Source organism: Podarcis raffonei, chromosome 15 (assembly GCF_027172205.1).
Source record: "Podarcis raffonei isolate rPodRaf1 chromosome 15, rPodRaf1.pri, whole genome shotgun sequence".
Lineage (NCBI taxonomy): Eukaryota > Metazoa > Chordata > Lepidosauria > Squamata > Lacertidae > Podarcis > Podarcis raffonei.
The window spans coordinates 28,925,177-28,950,003 of NC_070616.1; the positions used below are offsets into that span (position 1 = coordinate 28,925,177).

Here is a 24,827-nt window from a genome sequence, read left to right on the forward strand (position 1 = left end):
AGCAAAGTTCTTAACTGGAGGTAATATTTCTGGGTTAGTGGAGTCTGTAACCTGAAGCGTCAGTAACCTGAAGCGTCAGTAACCTGAAGCGTATGTAACCAGAGGTACCACTGTAATAGGTGGCAACCTTGTTTCCTGGTAAGGAAGTACTGTACTGGTACACCTAGGGCTGAAAGTAGAGTGTTACATCAAAACTAGGTGATCCCATTTCTGCAGGGTTTGGAAACCCTTTTTAAAAGGCATAAAAATTGCAGGTATCTATGTTATTCTGGGGGACGGATGGGATCTGAACTCTTTAAGAAGACCTTTATGCAGGCCAACTCCAACTGTTGGATTTAGGTGCCTTTTTTTCTTTTTCTTTTTGTAAGCATTTCTGAGAACCATGGCTAAAGAGGGCCAACAAATAAATGTCAGAAGAGACTAAACAAGTATCCCAGTTACTCCTAACGTTCAGGGTGAATGTTAAGCCGCCAACAACACAACAACACTGGTGGCAGTGAGAACTGAGCATGCTGCTGGCAATACCATCAAAGGCTCTTGCTGCTGCAACAAGCAACTGCAAAGTTCTCCTTTAGTAAACATTTGTATGTTGCAATTCTGCACTGAATAGTAAACAGGTTGCAGCTCGTCCTGTCCTAAATTACTGACTCCAGGGATGAGCTTTTTTTAGATTTTATTTCTTAGATTTCCATCCTTCCTCTCAAAGGAGCCCCAGGTAGCAAACATCCAAAAGTTAATACAATTTTAAAAGACGTTTAAAACGCTTCAAAATCAACTAGAAACAACCCACATACTTAGAACTTTTTAAAGCAATAGCATACCCTCACACCTGCTAAGGGCAAGGTTACCCTGACCGGTATCCTTAAGCCGCCAAGTGCCTGCGTAAGCAGAAATGTGTGTACATTTCTCCTGAAAGTCAGCAATGCTGGAGGCAGAAACACCTTCCCATATACAGGCAGGTAGGCGCACCTGCTGCCTCCTCTTTTTGCCAGGCGCCTTCCGGATTGCTGGCGCGTCCTCTAGTGCATCTCTCTTGCTGTGCATTGCCTTTCTGCTGAAAACTTTTCAGCATCTCCCAAAAACCTGGATCGTCCGCGCACTGGAGACGCAGGGGCTGTTTATCACAAAAAAGGCACATTTCTCCGCGCCCCGTGCACCATTTCCTCTGCCGCGAGAGGGGTGTGTGTGTGTGTGTGTGTGTGTGTGCCCCCTCCCCAAAAAGTCCTATTTACGAAAGAGTCCTCCAGCTCGAGGCTGCTCGTCTGCAGCCGGCATCCTACCCGGACTGTGCCATAGGCAGGGCAGCTGCGGCCGTCCGGCTCCTGCCCCTTTAAGGGGGAGCGTCCTCAGAGGTGACGTCACGGGCCGACCGGCCCGAGTGTTTACCGCGCGGCCTCGAGCCAGTCGCGAGCGCGGCGAAGTAGCGAGAGGAGCCTTAAAGGGGCCGCGCTTGCCTCGAGCCCCGTGGGGAGGCCCGTCCTCGGGCCTGCTGCGGGAGCCCCGACGCTCACCGACGGGCATGCTGGCTCCAGCCGCTGCCGCCGCCGCCGCCACCACCTGCTGCTCTTCCTCCTCCGTCCCCGTCAGCCGCCGCCCGCCTGCCGGGCCGGGGCCATGCTAGGCCCGCAGGGGGCGCCCCGTCTTCTCCTGCCGCCGCCGCTGCTCCTGCTGCTGCTGCTCTTGCCCGGGTCGGAGGCGGCGGCCGGCAAGAAGACCGTAGTGCAGAAGGAGGCCGACTTCGACAAGCCCTACACGGACGCCGTCAACGGCGAGCTGCTCAACATCTACGCCTTCAACCACACCGTCACCAGGAACGCGGTGAGCAGCCTCTGGGCGTGTGCAGAGGGCGCCCTTGCAGGGCAGTCTGGGGCCCCACCCGGAAGGGGGCGCTGCTGGGCCGCCCAGTCTCGTACACCGCTTGGGAAGGGACGGAGCCCCCCTACCCGCCGTTGTCCCCGTGCGGGAGAAAGGGGGTTGCTGGGCATTGTGAAGGTACCGGGGTTAGGCAAGTATAAATAAGGATGCTTTGGCTCTCTTGGGCAAGACAGTCCCCTTTCGCAAACCCGCCCGCCCACTTGCGAAGTGCAAGCGCTTTTGGAAGGGACCCAGAAAAGCCCTTGCTTGTCCAAGCAGAGAGGTCTGCGAGAGAGCCACGTCCTCTTCCGCCCCACCTTATCCTTATTTGTTTACAGTCAGTCATAAGGCTGTTTGGGTGTCCAGCCAGCATCGATTCCTGCCCTTCTTCCGCACTTGTGGAACTTAGAGTTGGGAGGGACCCCGAGGGTCATCTAGCCCAACCCCTTGCAATGCAGGAATCTCAGCTAAAGCATCCATGGTAGATGGTCATCGAACCTCTGCTTCAGAACTTCCAAGGAAGGAGAGACCACAACCTCCAACAGCTCTTACTGTCAGAAAGTGGTTTTCCTGATGTTTAGTCGGAATCTCCTTTCATGTAACTCGACCAGCCTCAAGTTCCTAGATCTCAAGAAAAGGCTTCTCTGCTCAGCAGAGCTGTCCCTCTCCAGAGCTGCGCCTCTACAGCTTAAACTCCCTTTGTCCCCAAAGGTGTGTCAAAGGTGAGATGAGCTGTAAGATCTTGGCAGACCTTTGGCCTCCAGGTGGCATCAAGGAATTCTCACTCTGTGCTTTTTGTCTGGTGTGATACTTTGCTGGGTTGTGACACTTCAACCTGTTTGTTCCGGGCAGTTGGCCTTTGTAACCACGGCCTCCCAAATTAGCAGCCAAGAAGGTAGAGGGCAAAGGTGGTTATCCTTATTCACCAGCAGCAGCTCCCAAGTCTGGAGGACGCATAGAGCCTACAACCCCATCTGCCAGCTGTTGTTTTCCAGGTGAAAATCCACCTGCAACGTCATTCCTGTCTCGTCACCTAGTGCAAGTGTACAGAAGGATCATGTCCCTCCTTAAAGCAGCCACTGTGAGGGGTGTGGCTTAAAGGTCTGTGTCATCAGCACTAAGTTGAGTTCCTGCTCCTGATGCTAAACTTAGAGAAGTTTTTCTACACTTAAACATGGCAGACCAGGAAATAATACTTATTTAAATTCCTAGGCATGGCATTGGGTTCCTTTGGGAGGAAGAGACTGGGATATAAATTTAACAAAACAAATATAAAGTGAAAAAAGGGAGGGGGTGGCAGTCCTGTTCCAAACTGAAAATGTTATTCTGCTCCCTTGGCACCAGTACAAATCATTCAGTACCAGAACAGGCAGGTGCCCAAGGTTATTATTTCACACACACAAGGATCTCACTCCTTCCAGTGCAGTGTTCTTGGCTTTCAGTCAGCTGTTATATTATTGCCTCCCCTACCCTGCTCCCCGCAAGTTATGGGGATCCCATAGGCAAAAGCCAGCCTCCTTCTGCAACAAGGTGCAGGGTCATAGCTCAGCAGAAGAGCATTTGCTTTGCATGCAGAAGGTCCCAGGTTCAGTCCCAAGGGCACTTCCAAGTAGGGCTGGGAGATATTCCTGTCTGAAAGAGACACTGTCGGTCAGAGTAGAGTACACTGAGCTGTTCCTAGCTGCTGGGAGTGCCTAGTAAGGGGTTTCTAGACTTCATGCCGGCAAGAATGCAAGGCCTCTTTCTCTTCCTGGGTCTGGATTGTTGAGAAGAAGGCTTGTCTGAGACTCAGAGGCCAGTCCAGGAGCAGCTCCACACTGACTGCCTCATCCTTGGCTTAGGGTCACCTCTCCTCGGTCAGTGTGTCTGAGATACCAGGGCAGCCTTTCCTGGGGTGCGCCAGAGCCCAACACTTTCTGCTCCTGAAACTGTCCCCCCTTGTTCTGCTCAGTCCTCCCTGTGCCAGGAAAGGTGTAGAATCCGTACCTCACTGCAGAGTAACAATGACTAGTGGCCTCTGCACATCCTAGGACCTTTGCAGGGGGGCAGAGTAGAAGATGTTTATTGAGCAACCCAAGCCTTCTTTTCTTTTTGACAGATGGGAGCACAGGCCAGGTCTGAGCTCTTGCGCAGACCTTTAGGGGAGTTGACCCAGGCGGCTGGCTGCAGAGTGCTTTCTTGGGCACCTGCCAGCCAGACTCATTAGCATCATTAGCTGTCTGCTGTCCTTTGCAACCAGTGGCCTCATGGGTGCCTTTGGTGGGTGGAAGGAGAAAGAGAGAGCAGGCAAAAGGTCCGAGGATGAGACATGCTTGGCTCTGCCTCCTGCCCCAAACTCAAGATCTCCTCTTGTTCTCACTCCTGCAGACGGAGGGAGTCCGGGTGTCGGTGAACGTGCTCTCAGAGCTGAAGGAGACACCAGTGCTCTTTGTGGTCAGGCAGAAGGAGGCCGTGGTGTCGTTCCAGGTGCCGTTAATCCTCAGGGGACTGTGAGTATCTCTGTGTGATGGACAGGCTCTTCTTTGCCCGAGTCTTCTTGGCAGGCCCTTGGGGGTGGCCTCTTCCTGGCTGGAGGGATGCAGCAGCGAAGCATCCCCCCTCCCAGCCACCCATTCCCATTGGGTGCCCCATGGTCTGGCTCTTCTTACCTGGTGGCTACCCTTAGCCAAGGACAAGGTGACTGTGGGCCTGAGACCAGCTGGGTAGAAGGATGCTGATGCCAGGTGGGAGTTCTGCTCCTTCCAAGCCACAAAGGTCTTGCTCAGATGGGGCTATTGGGTATTTGAATCGGACTGTGCTTGGGTGCCCCTGGTTGGTGTTCGCCAACCCCCTTCCTTCTGCCTTGGGCCTCCAGGTACCAGCGGAAGTACCTCTACCAAGATGTCAGCCGCACACTGTGCCAGCCTCAGACCAAGAGTGAGGTGGAGATGCAGTTCTTCTACGTGGATGTTTCTACGCTCTCTCTGAGCAACGCCTCCTACCAGCTGCAGGTCACTCGTGTGGATAACTTTGTGCTCAGGTGAGCAGCCTTTGACCTCTGGGGCTTGAAGCAGCCAAGGAGCCCGCTGCTTGTCCTGGCAGGTCCTCTTCGGCTGAAGACCAGGCCCAGGAGTAGGTGAGGTTGTGGTCGGAGCAGCAACGGTGCCCTTTGCTGGGTGCGGAATGGGAAATAAGATGCAGAAGAATGCAGGGTAGCGGGGAACACAGGCCCAGACACTGAAGGTGTGAAGGGGATTGCAAAGTTCCTCTGAGCGTGTGCAACATTCTGCCCCCTCCCAAATCCTTAGGTAAAGTTAAGGGACTCACTTAGAAGGTGCAGCTTTCAGGCCAACACAATCTTGGCTCCTCCAGCCGCTATAAGTGTGTTCCTCCCACCAACAAACACACACACTGCACACACTGCTTTGTGGTTTTTCTCTACAAGTGGTATGTAACTTTTAAAGGTAAAGGTACCCCTGACCGTTAGGTCCAGTTGCGGACGACTCTGGGGTTGCGCGCTCATCTCGCTTTATAGGCCGAGGGAGCCTGCGTTTGTCAGCAGACAGCTTCCGGGTCATGTGACTCGCATGACTAAGCCGCTTCTGGTGAACCAGAACAGCGCACAGAAACACCGTTTACCTTCCCGCCAGAGTGGTACCTATTTATCTACTTGCACTTTGACGTGCTTTCGAACTGCTAGGTTGGCAGGAGCTGGGACCGAACAACAGGAGCCCACCCTGTCGCGGGGATTCGAACCACCAACCTTCTGATCGGCAAGCCCTAGGCTCTGTGGTTTAGACCGCACCGCCACCTGCGTCTTTTATGAAACAATTTAAGTCTTTCCTTTTCTTATTTCCTAACACAGGACCAATGAGCACTTCACCTTCAATGCCACGGCAGCGCAGCCACAGGTGAGTTCTCTCTGTAAGGGTGAAGAATAGAGAGGGCACCAGATGGTAATTGCCAGAAGGAAGGCCTGTTGGACTGAGGTTTCATTTATGAATCACGGACTTGTGGGTGGCTCTGCATCTGGTTGTGACGTGGGAAGAGCTTATGCTGGTTTGTAATACCTCAGAAACAGTGGCTCTGGTGTTGTTGTTGTGGGAATGCAGGAACCTCTTGCCCAGCAGGCTCAGGATTGTCTCCCTGGCACCAGAAAGTTATTTTTCAGAACGTGGCCATTAATATCCCAGGAGCAGAGATAGCCCAGTTGGTAGAGCAAGAGACTCTTAATCTCAGGGGCATGGGTTCAAGCCTCACGTTGGGCAAAACATTGCTGCATTGCAGGGGGTTGGACTAGATGACTCTTGGTGTCCCAACTCTACAACCCTATGATTCGAATTTCTGAGCTGCAACTGATTGTGCTGTTTTGGGGGAGGGGGCACGCTAAAGGAAGGTAAAGGGTGTTAGGGGTGGGCTTTGCGCCTTCCAGGGGCTGCATGTGGCTTCTTAACGCCTCCCTCTTCTCCTGGGCAGTATTTCAAGTATGAGTTCCCGGAGGGTGTAGACTTCGTGATAGTGAAGGTGACCTCTGCCATGGCCTTCCCCTGTTCTGTCATTTCCATCCAGGACATCTTGGTAAGTGAGATGGGTGGTTAGACCGGGGAGGGCATATTTTTTTCATGAAGGATCCTGCCTTTTTTGGAGCAGTGGAGTGGCTGACCCTACTTCCTTCCCTCAGTGCCCTGTCTACGACCTGGACAACAACGTGGCCTTCATCGGCATGTACCAGACCATGACCAAGAAGGCAGCCATCACTGTGCAGGTACCGGACTCAGGCTAGGAGCTGTGCCAAGTGCAATCTGAGCCCCGCAGAAGCGGCCGGGCTGGCTTCCCCGTTGCTTCTGGTGTCTGGTAGCATCAATTAGCAGATGGTTGCAGTGGTGTTGCTTTCGCCGGGGAATATTATCCATGCCCTTGGTGCTCCCGAGGAAGCGATGCTTGTTGAAGAGAAAACTGATTCTTTGGGTGCTTTGTGCGGCAGGCACGATGCCTCTGGGTTCGGTGGCTGGCAAATAACGGGGGTTCACAGCCCTGGTCTGGCCTCAAATCCTGCCATCGGTTGGTCTGCCACTCACTAGGAATACCCTAAGATGTATGTGTGTATATAGGTGTACGTATACGTATATGTATATGCTCTCAGAAGAGCCCAGATGCCCCACATGGGAGTTCTTTAAGTGCCTACTAGCTGGCACATTGCCATGAAATTTCTGCAGCCCAGGGAAGACGGTTCCTGATGCTGCTCTTCCACCCTCTTGTTAACTTCCAGAAGAAGGATTTCCCCAGCCACAGTTTCTACGTGGTGGTTGTGGTGAAGACAGAAGACCAAGCTTGTGGTGGGCCGCTGCATTACTACCCCTTTTCCAAAGGTACAGAGGTGGGAGTTCGGGGATGGGATGGGGGCTTCAATAGAGGTGATGCCTATGTTTGGGTTTTTTTGCCCTGCCATGGCAGAATCCCAAAGAGACAGTGACTGGGTGGTGAGTGAGTGTGAGTCTGGCATGTTTCTATATCGCTTTTTGTTGTAATTTGCTCTGGGAGACTTTTGTTGCCAAATAAAAACTTTGCATGCGAATACAATTAAACAATACCACGAAGTGATTCGGAAGAAAGTGCTAAGGTGAGCTAACAATAGATCCTTTGAAAACTACTGGAGATTTATTTTTATTTTTGAGAGGGAGGAATAGAGATCTTATGTTGTACATATGCAGCAAATTATCTGCGCATTGACCCCTGCCCTCCTTAAGCACAAACTCAAGCCTCTTCCCTTGGACTAGGAGGCATCCTGCTGCAGGACTGTTTGAAGAGCCCTTTCAGGGATCTGTATATAACCCTCTTTTAATTAACCTCTTACATTGTCAACCCCTATGTAGACCATGAATCACAGTGCAGTACGTTCAGAAGAAGGAGTCCCATGCTGACTCGAAAGGGTAAAATAGTGGGTAGTGTCTGGTTGTAGAAAGCGACCAAGAGAAAGTATTGCATCTTGCCTGCTGAAGAGATCCATCCTGCCTGCAGAAAAATAACCATGGACTGTGCTGCTTTCTTGCTTGGCTAACCCTGGTCTTTTTGTCCATTCAGACGAACCTGTTGACCAAGGCAACCGCCTGAAGACCCTGGACGTGGTGGTATCGCCAGCAGTCACTTGTAAGTAGCCCTGGGTGTCAGCTGCACCCATTTGAATGGGCGAGGGAGCACAGGGAACAGCCCTGATTGGAGACACCCGGTTCCACCTCCTTACCCTGACTAGGGTTTTGAACCGCTGCCACTCAGCTTTGAAGGGTTGCTGCAAAGAGCATGGAGCATATCTGTTTTCTGTTGATCCACTGGTTAGGACCCCCGACTGGTGGCTTCAGATCACCCACAAAAGGATTTAGTCTAAACATTAGGAAGAATTTCCTGATGCCTCAGAAGGTGGTAGACTCTTGAGCAGAGTCTGGGTGGCCACTTCCTCCTCCTCCTCCTCCTCCTCCTCCTCTCAGGGATGCTGTTGGCAGTGGGTTTTCCGCATCAGCAACAGAGGCTTGAGCTGGATGCCCTTTGAGGTCTGCTCCAGCTCTGCGATTCTGTGTAGCCCCCGATCATGTACTGAAGGGGCAGGAATTTTGCATGGGGAGTGACTTAATTCCTGCACCAGACATTTTCACTGGGCTATTTCCCATAAGATGGAGGTAAGCGGCAGAGAAAGGAAGAGAGCCTAGGTGGACCTAAGCAGGCATCCCACCTGTGCTTGGAAACAGGACTTTAAAGTTGTCAGCTCGAGCAGCAACTGCTGCACATCTACAAGGTCTTCCTCTTTCCCCCTTCCCTGCAGCACAGGCCTATGTGAGCGGGATGTTGTTCTGCCTTGGGGTTTTCCTCTCCTTCTACGTCCTGACGGTTCTCATCGCCTGCTGGGAGAACTGGAGGTGAGTCCTACCTTTGCACCCATAGGTGGTGTGGCTCTCTCCTTCCTTTGCTTACCATTGCAGAGAGGCCGGTGCTCCTGTCATGAAGGTGGTCACCATCACGACTGTCCATCAGCCTAAGATACGGGTCCTTGTTATCTGCCTTCCTAAGGCGTCCCAGAATTCAGCATGCGGCTTGGCTGGCTTGCGAGAGCCATCTGGAAGAATAAATTTCGCTGCTTTCTGTTTGGTGTCTGGATTGACGTGTGGCAGGGCACTCCTGCTTTGCAGTGGTGTTGTGAGCTGAAATAGCCCTCTCACCCCAAATGGTACAGGTTTCCAGTGACTCCATCCTTTGTGCCTCCTGAAATCACCTCCTTTGGGGCAGAACTCTCGACAATAGTCCTGTGGAGCCCCTCCTCCAGAGGGACAAAGGAACCACCCAGCCCATTTCTACCAGAGCCTCCCCCTACTCCCTTCCATGGGCTTTTTGGTGGAGTGGAGAGTCTTTTCCTCTGTGGATGAGGCAGCTGTCTGAGGCACTCTTCATTACTTTATAGGCAACAGAAGAAGAAGAAGCAACTGGGACTGTTGGCTGCCATAGAAACACCCAGTACTGAAACTGGTAGGTGAGGTCTGTGTGTGTTGTGGGCTTGGAGCCAGGGTGGTTCTTGCTCCATGCCGTAATGCTACAATTTCTGCATGTGACACCATTTGTGTCCGCCTTTGCAATTGCCTGCGGGTGTACAGTGGCACCTCGGGTTACAGACACTTCAGGTTACAGACTCCGCTAACCTAGTAATAGTACCTTGGGTTAAGAATTTTGCTTCAGGATGAGAACATCCTGGGGTGGCAGCAGGAGTCCCCATTAGCTAAAGTTGTACTTCAGGTTAAGAAAAGTTTCAGATTAAGAACAGACCTCCAGAACGAATTAAGTTCTTAACTCAAGGTACCACTGTACTTTCACTCAGCATCAACATGTAATACCATCTCTGTTAATTAATAGCCTTCCACAGGCTCATGCCTCATGGCAACGTACAACATACAATAAAAACAACTAAAAACACCCCCCAAAAATGGCAGCAGATAATTTTAAAAACAAAGTAAAGTAGACACTCATGCCAGAGACCTCTTTATCTAGCTGGGAAAGCCTATCAGAACAATTAAGGTCTTCAGTTGTTTATTGAAAGTCCTGTTAGCAGGTGCCTGTCATATCTCAACAGGAATTCGACTTAACAGGGGCAGCCACACCAAAAGCCCTGCTCTGAGCTACTGAGGAAGGGGCTTCTGGTTTTTCTGGGTCCCCCCGTAGAGTTTTTGATGGGTCAAGAGATCTTTGAACAAGGGGACAGGCAACGGTGGTGGCGAGTGGGATGTTTTGGGAAGGGGGATTTCAGAAGCACAAGGGGAGGACACTGGAGCCATGGGCAAAACCTCTGGTTCCAAAACTGCCTGCAAAATCAACGAGACCTAGTACCCATTTTTCCCTAAAAAAAGAAGCGGGGGGTGGGGGGGGAGAGAGAACTGAGTTGCTATGGAAGTCCAAGCTTGTCACAAGACTCAAGTTCCCACTCAGCATTCCACATTTGTGCAATTTCAGTTGTCTAAATCTTCAACCTTGGGTCCCCAGGTGTTGGTGCACTGCAACTCCTAAATCGGCTCATCCCAGTTGCCATGAATGATGGGAGTTGTAGTCCAGCAACATCTGGCAACCCAGGGCTGAAGAAGGCCGGACTGAATGGCCGTGGACTGCTTCAACACTTGGATGGGAGCCCTTCTTGTTGCTTGCCGCTTCCAGCTCTTTCACAGCATGGGGGATCTGCACTGGCCAGCTGCTGTGTCCCCCCTCCCCTTGCCAGAGTCAGCTCAGGCTTTCCGGGGGCACCTGCTGTGGCTTGGGGGGGCAGTTGTGGTGTAACACCCCTTGGCAATTAAAGGTAAAGGGACCCCTGACTGTTAGGTCCAGTCGTGATGGACTCTGGGGTTGCAGTGCTCATCTCGCTTTATTGGCTGAGGGAGCCGGCGTACAGCTTCCGGGTCATGTGGCCAGCATGACTAAGCCACTTCTGGTGAACCAGAGCAGCACACGGAAACGCCGTTTACCTTTCCGCTGGAGCGGTACCTATTTATCTACTTGCACTTGGACGTGCTTTCGAACTGCTAGGTTGGCAGGAGCAGGGACTGAGCAACAGGAGCTCACTCCATCGCAGGGATTCAAACCACCGACCTTCTGATCGGCAAGCCCTAGGCTCTGTGGTTTAACCCACAGCGCCACCCGCGTCCCCCTTTGGCAATTAAAGTTTGGGTGTTTGCATCAGTAACTCTGTCTCTTTTTCCCTTTTTCTCTCTTGCTTCCCTTCCTCCTTTTTCTGGGGCACCTCGTGCTCAGCTTCTCTCCTTGGTAAGCACCAAAAACCACCTTCTTTTTCTTAACTTTCAAGCAAAGGATTCTCCCTCAGCCTTTTTGTTTCCTTTGCCTTGAGGGGGATGTCAGGTCCAGGTGGGCTCTGAGGTTCTACCCTAGACAGGAACCTCCGGAGCCATGGACCGGGGCTGCTTCTGGTTTATACCTCTTTGAAGAGACCTCCCTGATTGGGTGGCGAAATAAGAAATGGGCGACCTGTTTGCTCTGCCTCCTCTTCCCCAAACCTTTCCCTGATTCAAGACTGAGCCAAGGAGGAGTTGGCACCTTCGCCTGCCCAATGCACCTGCTCTGCTCCTGCCCACCCCCGTTCCCCGCGGTCACTGTCTGCTGATGGTTTGTTGCAGGGCATCCCCACATCACCCCAGACTCCTTCCTGGGGCGCCAGCCTTACAACGGCTACAGTTATGGTTCCTTTGGTGAGTCCCAGGTGCAGATGGTGCCTCCCCCCTGAAGCCCCTCACCCCACCTGTGCTGCAGGTATAGATACCAGGCCTGGCCTTTGGGAACTGCTGTGCCTGTTTGTCCAGGAAACCTGGTGGTGCAAATGAGCAAGACACTTCAAGGGGGTGGGGGGGGGAGGGAATTGCCGCCACCACCTCTCTTGGGATCACCTGAGAGGTCTGAGCCTTCCTGCACTCTGTTTTGCCCCCTCTCTGCCCTCCCAATTGCTGTTGCAGACAACGGTTCTACGGCCAGCACAGAAAATGTCACCGACAGCCTGTTGTCCACAGAAGCATCCTACAGTTACACAGGTGAGCTGCTTACCTGGACAGGTGGGAGTGGGGGATGCAGAGACCAGATTCCTTCTCTGAAGTGCCTGGGTTTTGCATGCTTGCATGGTGGGAGGCAGCCAGGTACCCCAAGTAAGTGGGCACACAGGGTGAGCCAGGCTGGTGGGCCTTGTGGATCTTCGGGCCTTGCGAACCGCTTCGGGGGAAAGTTCCTGGCTTGTCGGTTGTTGTTGGCATTTCTGTGGCGGGTCCTGAGAGCTAACTCCTCTGTGTAACTCTTTGCTTTCCTTTCAAGGGCAGGATACCTGTCAGCACCGCCAGAGACACTGGGCCATTGCAATGGGTAGATGCTGGCAGAGAGAGAAATTGCCAATCATTTCACAATCATGCATGGCGTTCCTGGCACCAGGCTTCCTCGACCCACCTCCTTGACCAGGAAAGGGAGAGGGCATTTTGGCCAGGCACCTCTGCTGCATTCTGTGCTCTTTCTGTGTTATTTCAAAATCAATTTCTTGCAAGAGAAATGCGGCTGGTGAAATCGCAAACATGGAGCTCAATTTAAAACATGGATAAGAAATGATGGGGCTACACGCTGCCTAAGCCACCTACCCCTGACAATACAAATCCTAGCAGTGGCTGCTTAGTCGTGCAAGGAACACAGTCCAGGCTGAGTCCTGCTGGGCAGCCAGGAGGGAGCTCAAGAGAGGTCGAGCTTTGCTCTTCTCTGGCCTCCCTGGGGAGCAGAGGTGCAGGCAGACTCACATGCAGGATTCGGGTTGCTTTGCAGCTTCTCCTCCACCGGCTTGGAGATACAAAAATATACTTACAAAAATGAAGCACGGAACATGCAGTCGGCTGGCAAATATGCTCCCTGGAACCAGGAATGTGATGCAAAGGCACAAACCCCAGCCCCCTCTTGAGCTGCCTGTGGCTTTCTGAGGGGCTGCAATAGCGGGAGAGAGGGGTCATGCTTCTTCCACCACCGCCATCCAGCAACAGGGATTCCTGTGGTTTCCCTTCAAGCCTTGTGGGCTAATTTGGATTCTAAGGATGAGGCCACTTGCCCTCAGAAAGCTCACAGCGGAGGGGTGGGTTAATCTGCATGATTTCAACTCCCACACCAGGCAATTGCATGAATCAGGTGCATCCAGGGCAGGTGATTGCTGCTCCTGGGGAGGGAGAAGGGGCCAAGCTCACCATGGGGGTGGGAGAAGCGGGTGGCAGAGCACAGCATGTTGAGGGTCTTTCCTGACACTCCTTGGCCTACATTGGGCAAGGCGGCTTCTTGGCCCTGTAGCTGCCCAGGTGTCTGAAGACCCCCTACACTGAGCTGTCTGCTCTGCAGAAAATGAGGCAGCCAGGAGGTCTGTTACATTGCAATTCGATGGCCCGGGGCTGATCTGACCTGTTGCCTTTTGGCCGTGAAGGCTGCCAGACGCCTCCGAAAATTGTGTTGGGCTGAATTCCCCCTCCTACACACACACCTGGGGTCGGGGGTGTGTGTGTGCGCCTGGCAGACCAGCTGGCCATGTCTGTCTGTGCCTTGTTAGTCATGCTGCCCCCTCTCTGCCCACAGATCGCTCCCTTGAGAACATGGCGGGGCGGCCACGGCTCGACTCGCTCAGCTCCGTGGAGGAAGACGACTACGACACGCTGGCCGACATCGACTCGGACAAGAACGTCATCCGCACCAAGGTGCCTTGCGCTGGGGAGCAGGAAGGCATGGGAGCCCAGAGTCTCCCTCTGCCATCGCCTGCCAGTGCTGGTCCCCTGCCCTGTGTGTTGAGGGCTGGAAGTGATGCTTCCCTCATTTGCCATTTAGAACAAGCCAGAGAACCACAGGCTGTAGCGAGGGAGGGAGGAGACACAGGAGGAAGTGGGGCTGAGTGAGCAGCACGTGGCCTGGCTTGCTTGTTTGAGACACCCAGAACGATCTGCAGGTGGCTCTTGATTTCTAAGGCTCTCTTGGGCTTTACCTGCAAGTTGGGCTGGGGGGAAAGGGATCAGACAAGATGAGCGGGAGTCAAAGCAGTCTCAGGGTCTGGAAATGCCGACCTTCCTTGTAGCCTCACAGGTTATCTTTCTATGGGGGGAGGAAGCGGCCGCTCCCAAGGAGACCCACAGTTCACCCCGTTCCTTGCGTCTTCTCATTGCAGCAATACCTGTATGTGGCGGATCTGGCTCGCAAGGACAAGCGGGTGCTGCGGAAGAAATACCAGATTTACTTCTGGTGAGAGAGGAGAAGGATATGGGGGGGGTGGCTGTGCCCCACCTGTACTGGGGGCTAGCTCTCCCTTCTATCCATCAGTTCTGGGTAAAAGGGGCAGCCTCGCGTGGTGGCTGAGTGGACCTGCATGGCCCCCAGTGGGTCAACAGAGAGCCCACCTATTGCTTCATGGTGGAAATAAATTGGGGGGGTGTGGGACGCACATATGCCCCCTTACCTCTGGTGTCTCCCGCAGGAATATAGCCACCATCGCCGTCTTCTACGCTCTGCCCGTCATCCAGCTGGTCATTACCTATCAGACCGTAAGTGGGTTTCTTTCCTGGGCTTCTTTCCATGTGCTATTGATAGCCACCTGGCCACCTTGGTGCTATGTCATCCCCAAAAGCCCTCCTCTGGGCTGGAGAGGTTGGCTTTTGCCCCAGCCCAGCTCTGAGCACCTAGTGCCTTCTCTGTGTCAGTGTGAGCCGGTTTCCCTGGATCTGAGCTCTGCTAAAGGGGGCGGTGGACTGCCAAGCCAGCCCTCACAGTTGGGTCCTCTGCAGTGCTTACCTCCCCTTTCTCGTTGGCAGGTGGTGAACGTCACCGGGAACCAAGACATTTGCTACTATAACTTCCTGTGCGCCCACCCGCTGGGCAATCTCAGGTAGGAGCAAGGGCCATGCATCATCCATCATTCTGCCCGGACACTGAGGTCCAGTGCCGAGGGCCTTCTGCCAGTCCCCTCGCTGTGAGAAGCCAAGTTACAGGGAACCAGGCAAAGGGCCTTCTCAGTGGTGGCACCCGCCCTGTGGAACGCCCTCCCTCCAGATGTCAAAGAGAACAACAACTACCAGACTTTTAGAAGACAACTGAAGGCAGCCCTGTTTAGGGAAGCTTTTAATGTTTAATAGGTTATTGTATTTTGTTGTTCTGTTGGAAGCCACCCAGAGTGGCTAGGGATACCCAGCCAGATGGGCAGGGTATAAATAATAAGTTGTTGTTGTTGTTGTTGTTGTTGTTGTTGTTATCAGCAATAGTAGTAGTATCCTCTTCCCTGGGTCAGGGACTCCAGCAGAGTCTCTCTCGCTTTTCCCCACCGTGCCTTGATTCAGACCTTCCTGCCTTGCTTTCCTCTCCCCAGCGCCTTCAACAACATTCTCAGCAACATGGGCTACATCCTGCTGGGGCTGCTCTTCCTGCTCATCATCCTCCAGCGCGAGATCAACTACAACCGGGCACTGATGCGCAATGACCTGCAGGCTGTGGTGAGTCGCGGTGGTAGGATCTGGAGGGTGGTGTCAGTCCCCCGGAGCCTCGACACCAGGTGCTGCACCCTCATTTGCCTCTCCTGCCCTGGGACGCCTTTTTCTTCCTATTCCAGATCCCTAGTCTTAGAGGTATATTCAAGAGGTGGGTGGCGCTGTGGGTTAAACCACAGAGCCTAGGACTTGCCAATCAGAAGGTCGGCGGTTCGAATCCCCGCGACGGAGTGAGCTCCCATTGCTCAGACCCTGCTCCTGCCAACCTAGCAGTTCGAAAGCATGTCAAAGTGCAAGTAGATAAATAGGTACCGCTCCAGCGGGAAGGTAAACGGCATTTCCGTGCGCTGCTCTGGTTCGCCAGAAGCGGCTTGGTCATGCTGCCCACATGACCCGGAAGCTGTACACCGGCTCCCTCAGCCAATAAAGCGAGATGAGCGCCGCAAGCCCGGAGTCGGCCACGACTGGACCTAATGGTCAGGGGTCCCTTTACCTTTTTATGTTCAATGCAGAGTTAAGAACAAAGGCAGAGGGTGAACCCGGCAGAAACAACATTCACAGCAGCATTTTATTTATTTGCAAGGGGCTGTCATCCCAGCTCTCATTGCTTACCTTCCTCAGCCCCCAATGCTGTTGCCAACCATCCTTGGCTGTGCATGCATATTCAGTCACCAGCGTGCTGACGGACAAGTGCAAATGTAATATAGGGAGATAACAAATGTGTCGGTCCAGCATTTCCCCACCAATTTAAAATCTTATAGAAATATAAACAGTGTAGTGCAGGTCACAGCAAAATATTATGTCTATCTTTTCATAGCCTCACCTGTAGTTTTATAAATCATTTTACATGTCAATACAAATGGAAGTTGTTAATGTTGCAGGTGTTGTAGAAGGGATTGTTATTTTGACCTGAGTGTAATTGAAATTATTAAGATTTTGGTACACAGAAATAAAGTAAATAATCAAACCATCAGTTCTAGCATGCGGGGAGCCACCTAAATTATATAGTTTAGTATCTGCATGATTGGCATTAGTAATTATATTATAATGAGGCTGTTACTGGATTGTAATTGAAAACTAATAAAAATTATTATCAAAAAAATAAAAATAAAAATTGAGGGTCACAGCAGCTGTAAAAATACATCAGATCAATGAATCATAGCTAGCCGTAACAGAAAGGTGTGCTTTTTGAACTTTAGCCTACACCAACCAATGTGGGACTACAGCTCCCATCAACCCCAGACAGCATGGTCATATGATACTGGGGCTGATGGGAGTTGTAGTCCAACAGCATCTGGAACAGGTTGGTGAAGGCTGGTAGACTCTTTCCATCTCTCCAGGCACTCAAACACAGAAAAACTTGGGGGAATTACGTTCTCTTCCTTTCTCCCTGGCTCACTGTAGTTGTGCAGAGAGTTCTGCTCTACTCGCCACCACTTCCCAACCCCTTTTTCTCTCCGGTAGACGGGGGCACAGTCGACCGTGACCCTGGGAGACCATGGGAGCAGAAAGGGCTGCAGCTGAATGCCAGCTTGCAGGTGGGCGATGCAAAGCAGAAGCCACTGCCCAGCTTCTCTCTGAAACAGGAACACCCTCTGCTCCCTTCTCTTTTCCTAGGAATGTGGCATCCCTAAGCACTTTGGCCTCTTCTACGCCATGGGCACTGCCCTCATGATGGAGGGGCTGCTCAGCGCCTGCTACCACGTCTGCCCCAACTACACGAACTTCCAGTTTGGTGAGTGTCGCCTGGGAAGTGGGGCAGGACCGGAAGGAGGGGAGGGGCTGCCTGCACCCAGCAGATCAGGCACCCCCAACCCGGTGCCCTCCATCCTGCTTCCAACTGCAACTCATAGCAGGCCCAGCCAGCATGGCCACAGCAGCTGGAGGGCACCAGGTTGGGAAAGGCTGGGCTTCACAGTCCAGGGGCCATGGAGAACTTACCAGAGGAGCCCTGCAGAAGAACGTGCAGCAGGTGCCCTGCCTGGTACGTCTGGGGAAAATGTGTACAAATAATGATATTGGGGCAGCCCCTCTGCCCATGTGCCAAGTGCACTTTGCTTGCCCCTGAATAGCCACCTGCTGCATGAAATTTTATGATTATTTAGTTAAATATGTTAAGTTAAATTAATTGGAAAAAGCAAGCTTGCAATTACCAGATAGGCTGAGGATTTAAACATGTAATGTGAAGAATCACTGTATTTTTCTCTCTATAGGACGCACTTTTTCTCCTCCAAAAATTAAGGGGAAATGGGTGTGCGCCCTATGGAGCGAATGCAGGCTCCTTGGCTTCAGCGATAGCAACGCGAAGCCTCCGAAGTGCAGAGGGAGCGCTCCTTCCATGCTCCGGAGGCTTCGTGTTGCTTTCGCTGAAGCCTGGAGAGCGAGAGGGGTCGGTGCGCACCAACCCCTCTCGCTCTCCAGGTTTCAGGGATAGCCACCTGAAGCCTTCAGAGCGCAGCGCAAGTTCCCGCTGCACTCTGCAGGGTTCAGGTTCCTTTTGCTGAAGCCGGGAGAGCAAGACTCTCCTGGCTTCAGCAGAGAGGGAGAGCTGCACAGCGCCCCTTCAGCAAAGCAGGAGGAGAAATGGAAGGGGCTCCATTTCTCCTGCCGCTTCGCTGAAGGGGCACTGAGCAGAGAGGGGGAGAATTTTTTTTCTTGTTCTCCCCCTCTAAAACAAGGTGCGTCCTATGGTCCAGTGCGTCCTATAGAGCGAAAAATACAGTAATATGTTTAATGCTGAATGGATAAGACAGAAATACGTTAAGTGACTAGGTTAATTATATAAGAATTTTGATTTTGGAAACCAAAATACGAGGAAGTCACTCAACAATGTTATTAAGATTAGTTTCAATAAGGTAATGATATTTGTTTGTTTGTTTATTTGTTTGTGTGTTTATAAGTTGTGAAAATCAATTTTAAAAATTGGAAAAAAATAATGAATAGCCACCTGCTGGTGGTCTCTTGTTTGCAGACACCTCTTTCATGTACATGATCGCCGGCCTCTGCATGCTGAAGCTGTATCAGAAGCGGCACCCAGATATCAATGCCAGCGCTTACAGCGCCTATGCCTGCCTGGCCATTGTCATCTTCTTCTCGGTCGTTGGGGTGGTGAGTGGCGATAGGAAGCCTCCGGAGCTGCATGCGGGAAGGAGGGAGGCAGCCCTGAGCTAGGACAGTGGCCTTCCCAACCCCCGGGGGCTGGTGTCCTGTTGGCCCGCGTGCGTCTTTTCATTCTTCCTTTTCGTGGGTTTTTGCAAACGGCGTTGTCACTCTCCGGTGTCCCGCAAATTCCTCGGTGGCCTTTATATATTGGCAAAATGTTTTAGATTTGTTTTAAAAACAAAATCACAGCAGTGAACCAGGAAAGGAAAGCCTTTCCCTCGATTATTACGCTTGAAGAGTACAGATCCGGGGATTTGGCGCTGTGGGTTAAACCACAGAAGGTCGGCGGTTTGAATCCCCGCAACAGGATGAGCTCCCGTTGTTCGGTCCCTGCTCCTGCCAACCTAGCAGTTCAAAAGCATGTCAAAGTGCAAGTAGATAAATAGGTACCGCTCCGGCGGGAAGGTAAACGGCATTTCCATGCGCTGCTCTAGTTTGCCAGAAGTGGCTTCGTCATGCTGGCCACATGACCCGGAAGCTGTACGCCGGCTCCCTCGGCCAATAAAGCGAGATGAGCGCCGCAACCCCAGAGTCGGCCACGACTGGACCTAATGGTCAGGGGTCCCTTTACCTTACCCTTCAGGAAAGGACGTTGCAGAAACCGCTTTCTGCTCCTCTTCCACCCCAATTTCCTCTTAGAATAGTGGGGAAACCCCAGCATCCATTGAAAGGAGGGAGGAGGCAGAAAGGAGACTTCCTGCCTTGCCTTCTCACCCCACTCACTCCCCCAGCCTTGAATTCAATATCGTGGCCCCTGCAAATGGCGTGATGTGCCCCTTTCTCCCCGCTCTCCCAGGTCTTCGGCAAGGGAAACACGGCTTTTTGGATCGTCTTCTCCGTCATCCACATCCTCTCCACTCTGCTGCTGAGCACCCAGCTCTACTACATGGGCCGCTGGAAACTGGGTGAGTTCTGCCAGCCCTTCTTTTATAATAATAATATATTTTTATTGAATTTTCTGTTGCACAATTTCAAATGAATATTTTACAAACTTAAAAAATATCTCGTGGCTTCCCTTATTCTCTTTCCGTGGTTCATTTTACGTATCCTATATCCCTGCATATTTTAGTATAACCATTCAAATCAATTTTCCACTTTTACATCCATCAAGAATTCTTTACTGACTCTATTGAACTTATCTTAATGCTGCCAGCATTTTCAGCTGTAGGCACTTACTTTCCATATACAGTGGAACCTCGGGTGTACTCAATAAATGTTTTCCAATCTTATTTAAACGCATGTTCTTGTCTCTTATTCAATATGTTAAATCTGCAAGTTGTGTGTATTCTGTCAACTTAAGTTGCCAAGCCTCTTGAGTTGGGACCTCGCTCACTTTCCATTTTGGGGCTAACAAAACAACGGGCATAAGAAAGAATAAGAAATCAAGACAGCAAGCTTTTTATAAAAGATTGGAAATGGTTTATTGAATATTTACAGATAAATTGCAAACAGATAAAAACACTGGCAGGATTATTGTAATAACCTGTAGTTACATAAGAATATACCTGTATATTTAAAGTAGATAATTAAATGAGTAAATTAAATGAATTTGGATATGCAGAAGATATTAAAAAATAAATTTAAGGAACTGCAGAAAGAGAGGGAAGGAAGTCAAACTTTGAAATGTTAAAAGTAATGAAATGTATATTTATAAAGTATAAATAAATACTTAAAAAACAAAACAAAAACGGGCATACATAAATAACCTTTTCTGACACCTGGGAATTTCATTCTGGGTTATCCCCCCAAAAAAGGACTCTGGTTTTTTTGGGAAGAGGGCGCATGAGAGAAATCTTGTAGCTGATTATGTAAACATGTCCTCTGCTTGCTTCCCAGAACTGGCCTCCTGCCTCCACCGAGTCAGCCCACAGGGCAGGTGCATTCCTGGGTCCACATAGCTTTAACATGTCTGTCTCTCTCTACACAGACTCTGGCATCCCGCGCAGGATCTTGCACGTGCTTTACACAGACTGCATCCGCCAGTGCAGCGGGCCCATGTATGTGGTGAGTAAGGCTGGATCTATACTGATTAAAAAAACCGCTATAAAATCTCTCCGTGCAAAATTTCATTGGCAACAGATCACTCCTCTACAGCACCACCTGGTGTCACATGTTTGTAGTGCAGCTGTAAAAATATAATTGACGCGTGTGGCTGAGTCCTCTAAGTGTGGCTGGCTCTCTCCTGGAAAGATTGCGGGGGCTGTATGAAAACTCGCCCTCCCTCTCGCTGGGCTAGGGCCCCCCTGGGTGCTTGGCTGGCCTCTGTTGCAGATGCTAGGCCCCATTGCCTTCCTCTCTTTTCCTCCACAGGATCGAATGGTGCTGCTGGTGATGGGCAACGTCATCAACTGGTCTCTGTAAGTCAGGGTTGGTGGGCAGGGCAGGAGCCAACCTGGGCAGAGAGGATTGCCAGCCAGTCAAGGGGCAGGAGGGTGTGTGTGTGTGTGTGTATATTTATATCAGATTAGGCAAGACACACAGGGCCTTCTCTCTGGTGATGCTGTGGGAGACGGGCTCCCTCTGCCCTTTCTAAAGGGAGGTTAGCAAATATCTATTTTTTTTAGAAAAAGATTCAGCTCACTTTTAACACATGGCCTTCTAACATTATGGGATTTGTGTTTTCCTTTCTTTGTGCTGCTCCTAGTCCCTGAATATTTTGTGTGAACAGCTCCTGCCTTATTCAGGTTTTAGGTCTGCTGTTTTGATTGTGCATGTGTGTGTGCATTTTAAATTGAATTTGCACTTACACATGGTGGGACAGAAAGGCGGAACAGCAACAAGAGTGACACATTATCATAACAACAGTGGCAGGAGTGGTCCTCTCAGGCTGGCAGAGGCCGCCCCCATTGCCTTGAAGGGCCCCCAGGTGTGGTCCTTGGGGAGTCACCCTCCCGCTTGACGACCTCCTTTCTCCCGCAGGGCTGCTTACGGCCTCATCATGCGGCCCAACGACTTTGCCTCCTACCTTCTGGCCATTGGCATCTGCAACCTCCTCCTCTACTTCGCCTTTTACATTATCATGAAGGTGCTGCACGTAACCCGACTTGGTTCTTGGGGGCGGCCGGGGCCAGCTTCTCTCTGGGTGGAATATAAATTGCATAAATAATAATAATGAGGGGGTTGGGGTTCCCATTCAGAGGCGCCAGCTCACGAGGGCAATTGTGGGCGGAGTTGTGGGCATCATGAAAAGATGCCAGGACGTACCCAGTACCAGTCCCCAGCATGGGGCTGCTTCAACCTTCCTTCCCCTCCGTGGCAGGAGGAGGAGCCGCAGGCCACTGAAACTCTGCCATGCTCAAACCCCACACTTGGCTTCCTTTGTCCCCTGGGGGTTTTTTTGGACTTTGGGGAAGGCCCCCCCAAAATTATTATATGTGAGCCAAAAGGATTTGACCTGCATGAGTTGGCGCCCCTGCTCCCATTTATTATCGTGGGGTAGCTTCCTGCTAGATTGGAGCCCCTCTGTGCTCCTTTTGTCTGTGAAATCAATACATCTGCAATAGCGACCAAGAAAGTTGGGATTTCCACCTCCCTCCCTCCACTTTGTTTCTGATCAGCTTTCCTTGCCCTGCAGCTCCGGAGTGGGGAACGCCTCAAGCTGATCCCCCTGCTCTGCATCGTTTGCACTTCCGTCGTCTGGGGCTTTGCCCTCTACTTCTTCTTCCAGGGGCTGAGCACCTGGCAGGTGAGCCATTTCCCCGCCCTCCATATCCTCAGTCCCCGCACAGGCTTGTCCCGAACCGCCCACGTCAGAGCAGACCTCTGAGTAGCAAGTTGAAGGAGCTGCACTTATACAGTGGTACCTCGGGTTACAGACGCTTCAGGTTACAGGCTCCGCTAACCCAGAGATAGTACCTCGGGTTAAGAACTTTGCTTCAGGATGAGAACAGAAATTGTGTTCCGGTTGCGCAGCAGCAGCGGGAGGCCCCATTAGCTAAAGTGGTGCTTCAGGTTAAGAACAGTTTCAGGTTAAGAACGGACCTCTGGAACGAATTAAGTTCTTAACCCGAGTTACCACTGTAAAAGGCTTTAGAAAAGCTCTCATGCAGAAGATTCAGCCCTGCCCTGCATCGCTGTTTGGTTAGGGCAGCCTTAGCTTTAACTGTGGCTTCCTCCATACCTTTTGGGACTACGACTCCCATCAGCCCCAGGCAGCGGCCTGGCAGTTGCATCCCCAGACCTCTGGAGGGCGCCAGTTAGGGGCAGACTGGGTTAGAGCTTGTTGGGTGGGGGCTTCTGAATCCAGCGCAGGCTGCGCAGACTGCCTGCCTCCTGCCAAGCATCACAGACTGCCTTGTTGCTCATCCTCCGCAGAAAACGCCGGCCGAGTCCCGTGAGCACAACCGGGACTGCATCCTCCTCGACTTCTTTGACGACCATGACGTCTGGCACTTCCTCTCGTCCATTGCCATGTTCGGCTCCTTCCTGGTAGGTGGCGTGGGCCCACTGGGCCTGGCAGGGGGCAGGAAATAGCACCCAAACAGTGGTCCCCAACGCCAGCTGCGCTGAAAGGGCCAGCAAATACTGGCGAACAGGGAAGAATCTGGAGGGAGGATCGCAGAGGCGGTGGGGTCCCCGCGGGCCGGGGCGAAAGCAGCACCCTGCACCCACGTACCCCCCCTTGCACGACAGCACAAAGCTACCTTCATTTCTGGGGAAGGAGAGGGTGGGCTTTTAAACCACCGCCCACCTCCCCAACCTAACTCTCTCCCTTCTTCTTGTTGTAGGTATTACTGACTCTGGATGATGACCTCGATTGTGTCCAGCGTGACAAGATCTATGTCTTCTAGAGGCCAGGATTCCCCAGCAAGGGGGGAATGAGGCATTTCCTGCCTGATGGCTTGGGACAGGCCTTGCAGAGGCGTCTGGCTGGAGCCAGGATTTGCAACAGGCCTCCCTGCCCGTTCAAATGCATCGTGAAGATGTCACCTTTGGCAGAGCCTGCGGGAGCAACCTAGGCTGACGGTGGTGGGCACACCCTCTTTCAGTATTTGAGTCTTCACGGTGCTGGATGCCCTGGGCAGCTTTGAATGTTGCCTGTCTTGCATTTCCAAGAGCTCTGGATGCCAGGCAGGCTCCGGCCGGGTCGCTTGGTCCTGCTGCTATGCCAGGTTTTCAAGAGAATCGGCACCTCATTGGCTGCCAGCCTCTGAGGGTTCGCCTATGTGCCCACCGACTCCCCTGGGCATGGCCTGGGTCAATAGGGAAATGATAAGTTCCCCCCCTGCCGCTGCCTTCTCCTCCTCCTTAAAGGGGTGGGGGCTTGTTGTTAGGGGCCAAACTGGGGTCTTGCACTTCCAGCACTGGGCTCAGGAGAGGGCCTGGCAGCGGCTCCTAGGTAAGGGGGCTGGCAGGAGCCTGCCTTGGGGGCCCTCGCCCTGGAAGCTCTGCATCCGCCCATTGCCTCACGCACATTTCTGCCAACCCTGAGTTAAGCACATCTTCGCCCTCTGCAGCTGAGGCCACGTTGCCTCCTATCTCTGGACAAAGACTTCTGACCTCCATGACGCTGCCACAACCGGTGTGATCTTCCTTCCAAGCGCGGCCTTTCTGAGGGGCGAGTGGTGCTCAGTGGGGCCCCTCTTGCCAACTAGATGCCACTGCCCTTGCTCTGGGCCACTGCCATGCCCAGGAGGAAGGGGGCGCCGTTTTCTCTCTGTTCTTAAAGCACACACGGCATTGGGGAGGGGGCTCCCTTCAGTGCCTAACTAAATTGGGGTGGCAGGTTGGGCTCTGTCTCCTTGTCTCCCCTTCCGCCTGCCACTGGGTGGGCCTTGGCAGCTGCGTCGCCCCCTGACGGTTTACACTGCACTGCCTGAAGATGTTTGCTCCTTTTTACTCTTTGTTTTCTGCTCAGACCTAGAATCCGATCCAGGAGGCCTCTCTCCTCTCATTGTTCCATACAAGCTGCCCAAAGTAGCCGTACGAATAACAGTTATGGGTGGCCACTCCGGGCTGCAAGCCAAAGGGCTCCTTCAGTGGCTGGGGGGAGGCCCCAACCCACTGCACTACTGGGGGAAGAGCCTTCCCCCCCCCCCCACAAAAAAAACTACAATGAGAAGGGCCTCCTATATTCGTCCATTCCTGGTTATTGATTGTGAGTTTGTTTTTTAACCATTATTCGTGTAAGACGTTGCAGAACAAAATGACCGTTTTCATTTCTTATGGATTCTGCTGCCAAATGCAAAGAATTAAACAAAAGCCTTGCTTTGCCCTTTTGTGTAGTTCTTCCTCCTCTGGGTGCCTGCCTTTAGAGGGGTGTGGGTACTGCCTCTCCTCTTCACCCTCCCCATCAAAAATCTCTTTTGGCTAATCTCTTAGTGG

The 24,827-nt window shown here is 52.1% G+C and overlaps 1 protein-coding gene across 4 annotated transcripts; it reads left to right on the plus strand.

Moving 5' to 3' along the window:
• The first annotated feature begins 1,552 nt into the window (after positions 1-1,552).
• On the plus strand, positions 1,553-24,716 carry SIDT2 (SID1 transmembrane family member 2). Of its 4 annotated transcripts, XM_053366282.1 has the most exons (27): positions 1,553-1,818; positions 4,222-4,343; positions 4,709-4,873; positions 5,699-5,744; positions 6,310-6,411; positions 6,515-6,598; positions 7,103-7,202; positions 7,915-7,980; positions 8,648-8,741; positions 9,281-9,345; positions 11,490-11,561; positions 11,823-11,897; positions 12,172-12,219; positions 13,453-13,571; positions 14,033-14,106; positions 14,339-14,405; positions 14,673-14,746; positions 15,224-15,347; positions 16,959-17,076; positions 18,313-18,449; positions 19,300-19,408; positions 20,431-20,507; positions 20,814-20,860; positions 21,423-21,528; positions 22,078-22,188; positions 22,818-22,931; positions 23,231-24,716. In XM_053366282.1, exons 1-27 carry the CDS (start codon positions 1,615-1,617, stop codon positions 23,291-23,293), a joined length of 2,583 nt encoding a protein of 860 aa, XP_053222257.1. In that variant the 5' UTR covers positions 1,553-1,614; the 3' UTR covers positions 23,294-24,716. The 4 variants fall into 4 exon arrangements, with proteins under 4 accessions (XP_053222257.1, XP_053222258.1, XP_053222259.1 ...); XM_053366283.1 differs by lacking the exon at positions 12,172-12,219; XM_053366284.1 differs by lacking the exon at positions 11,490-11,561.
• Positions 24,717-24,827: the final 111 nt, after the last annotated feature.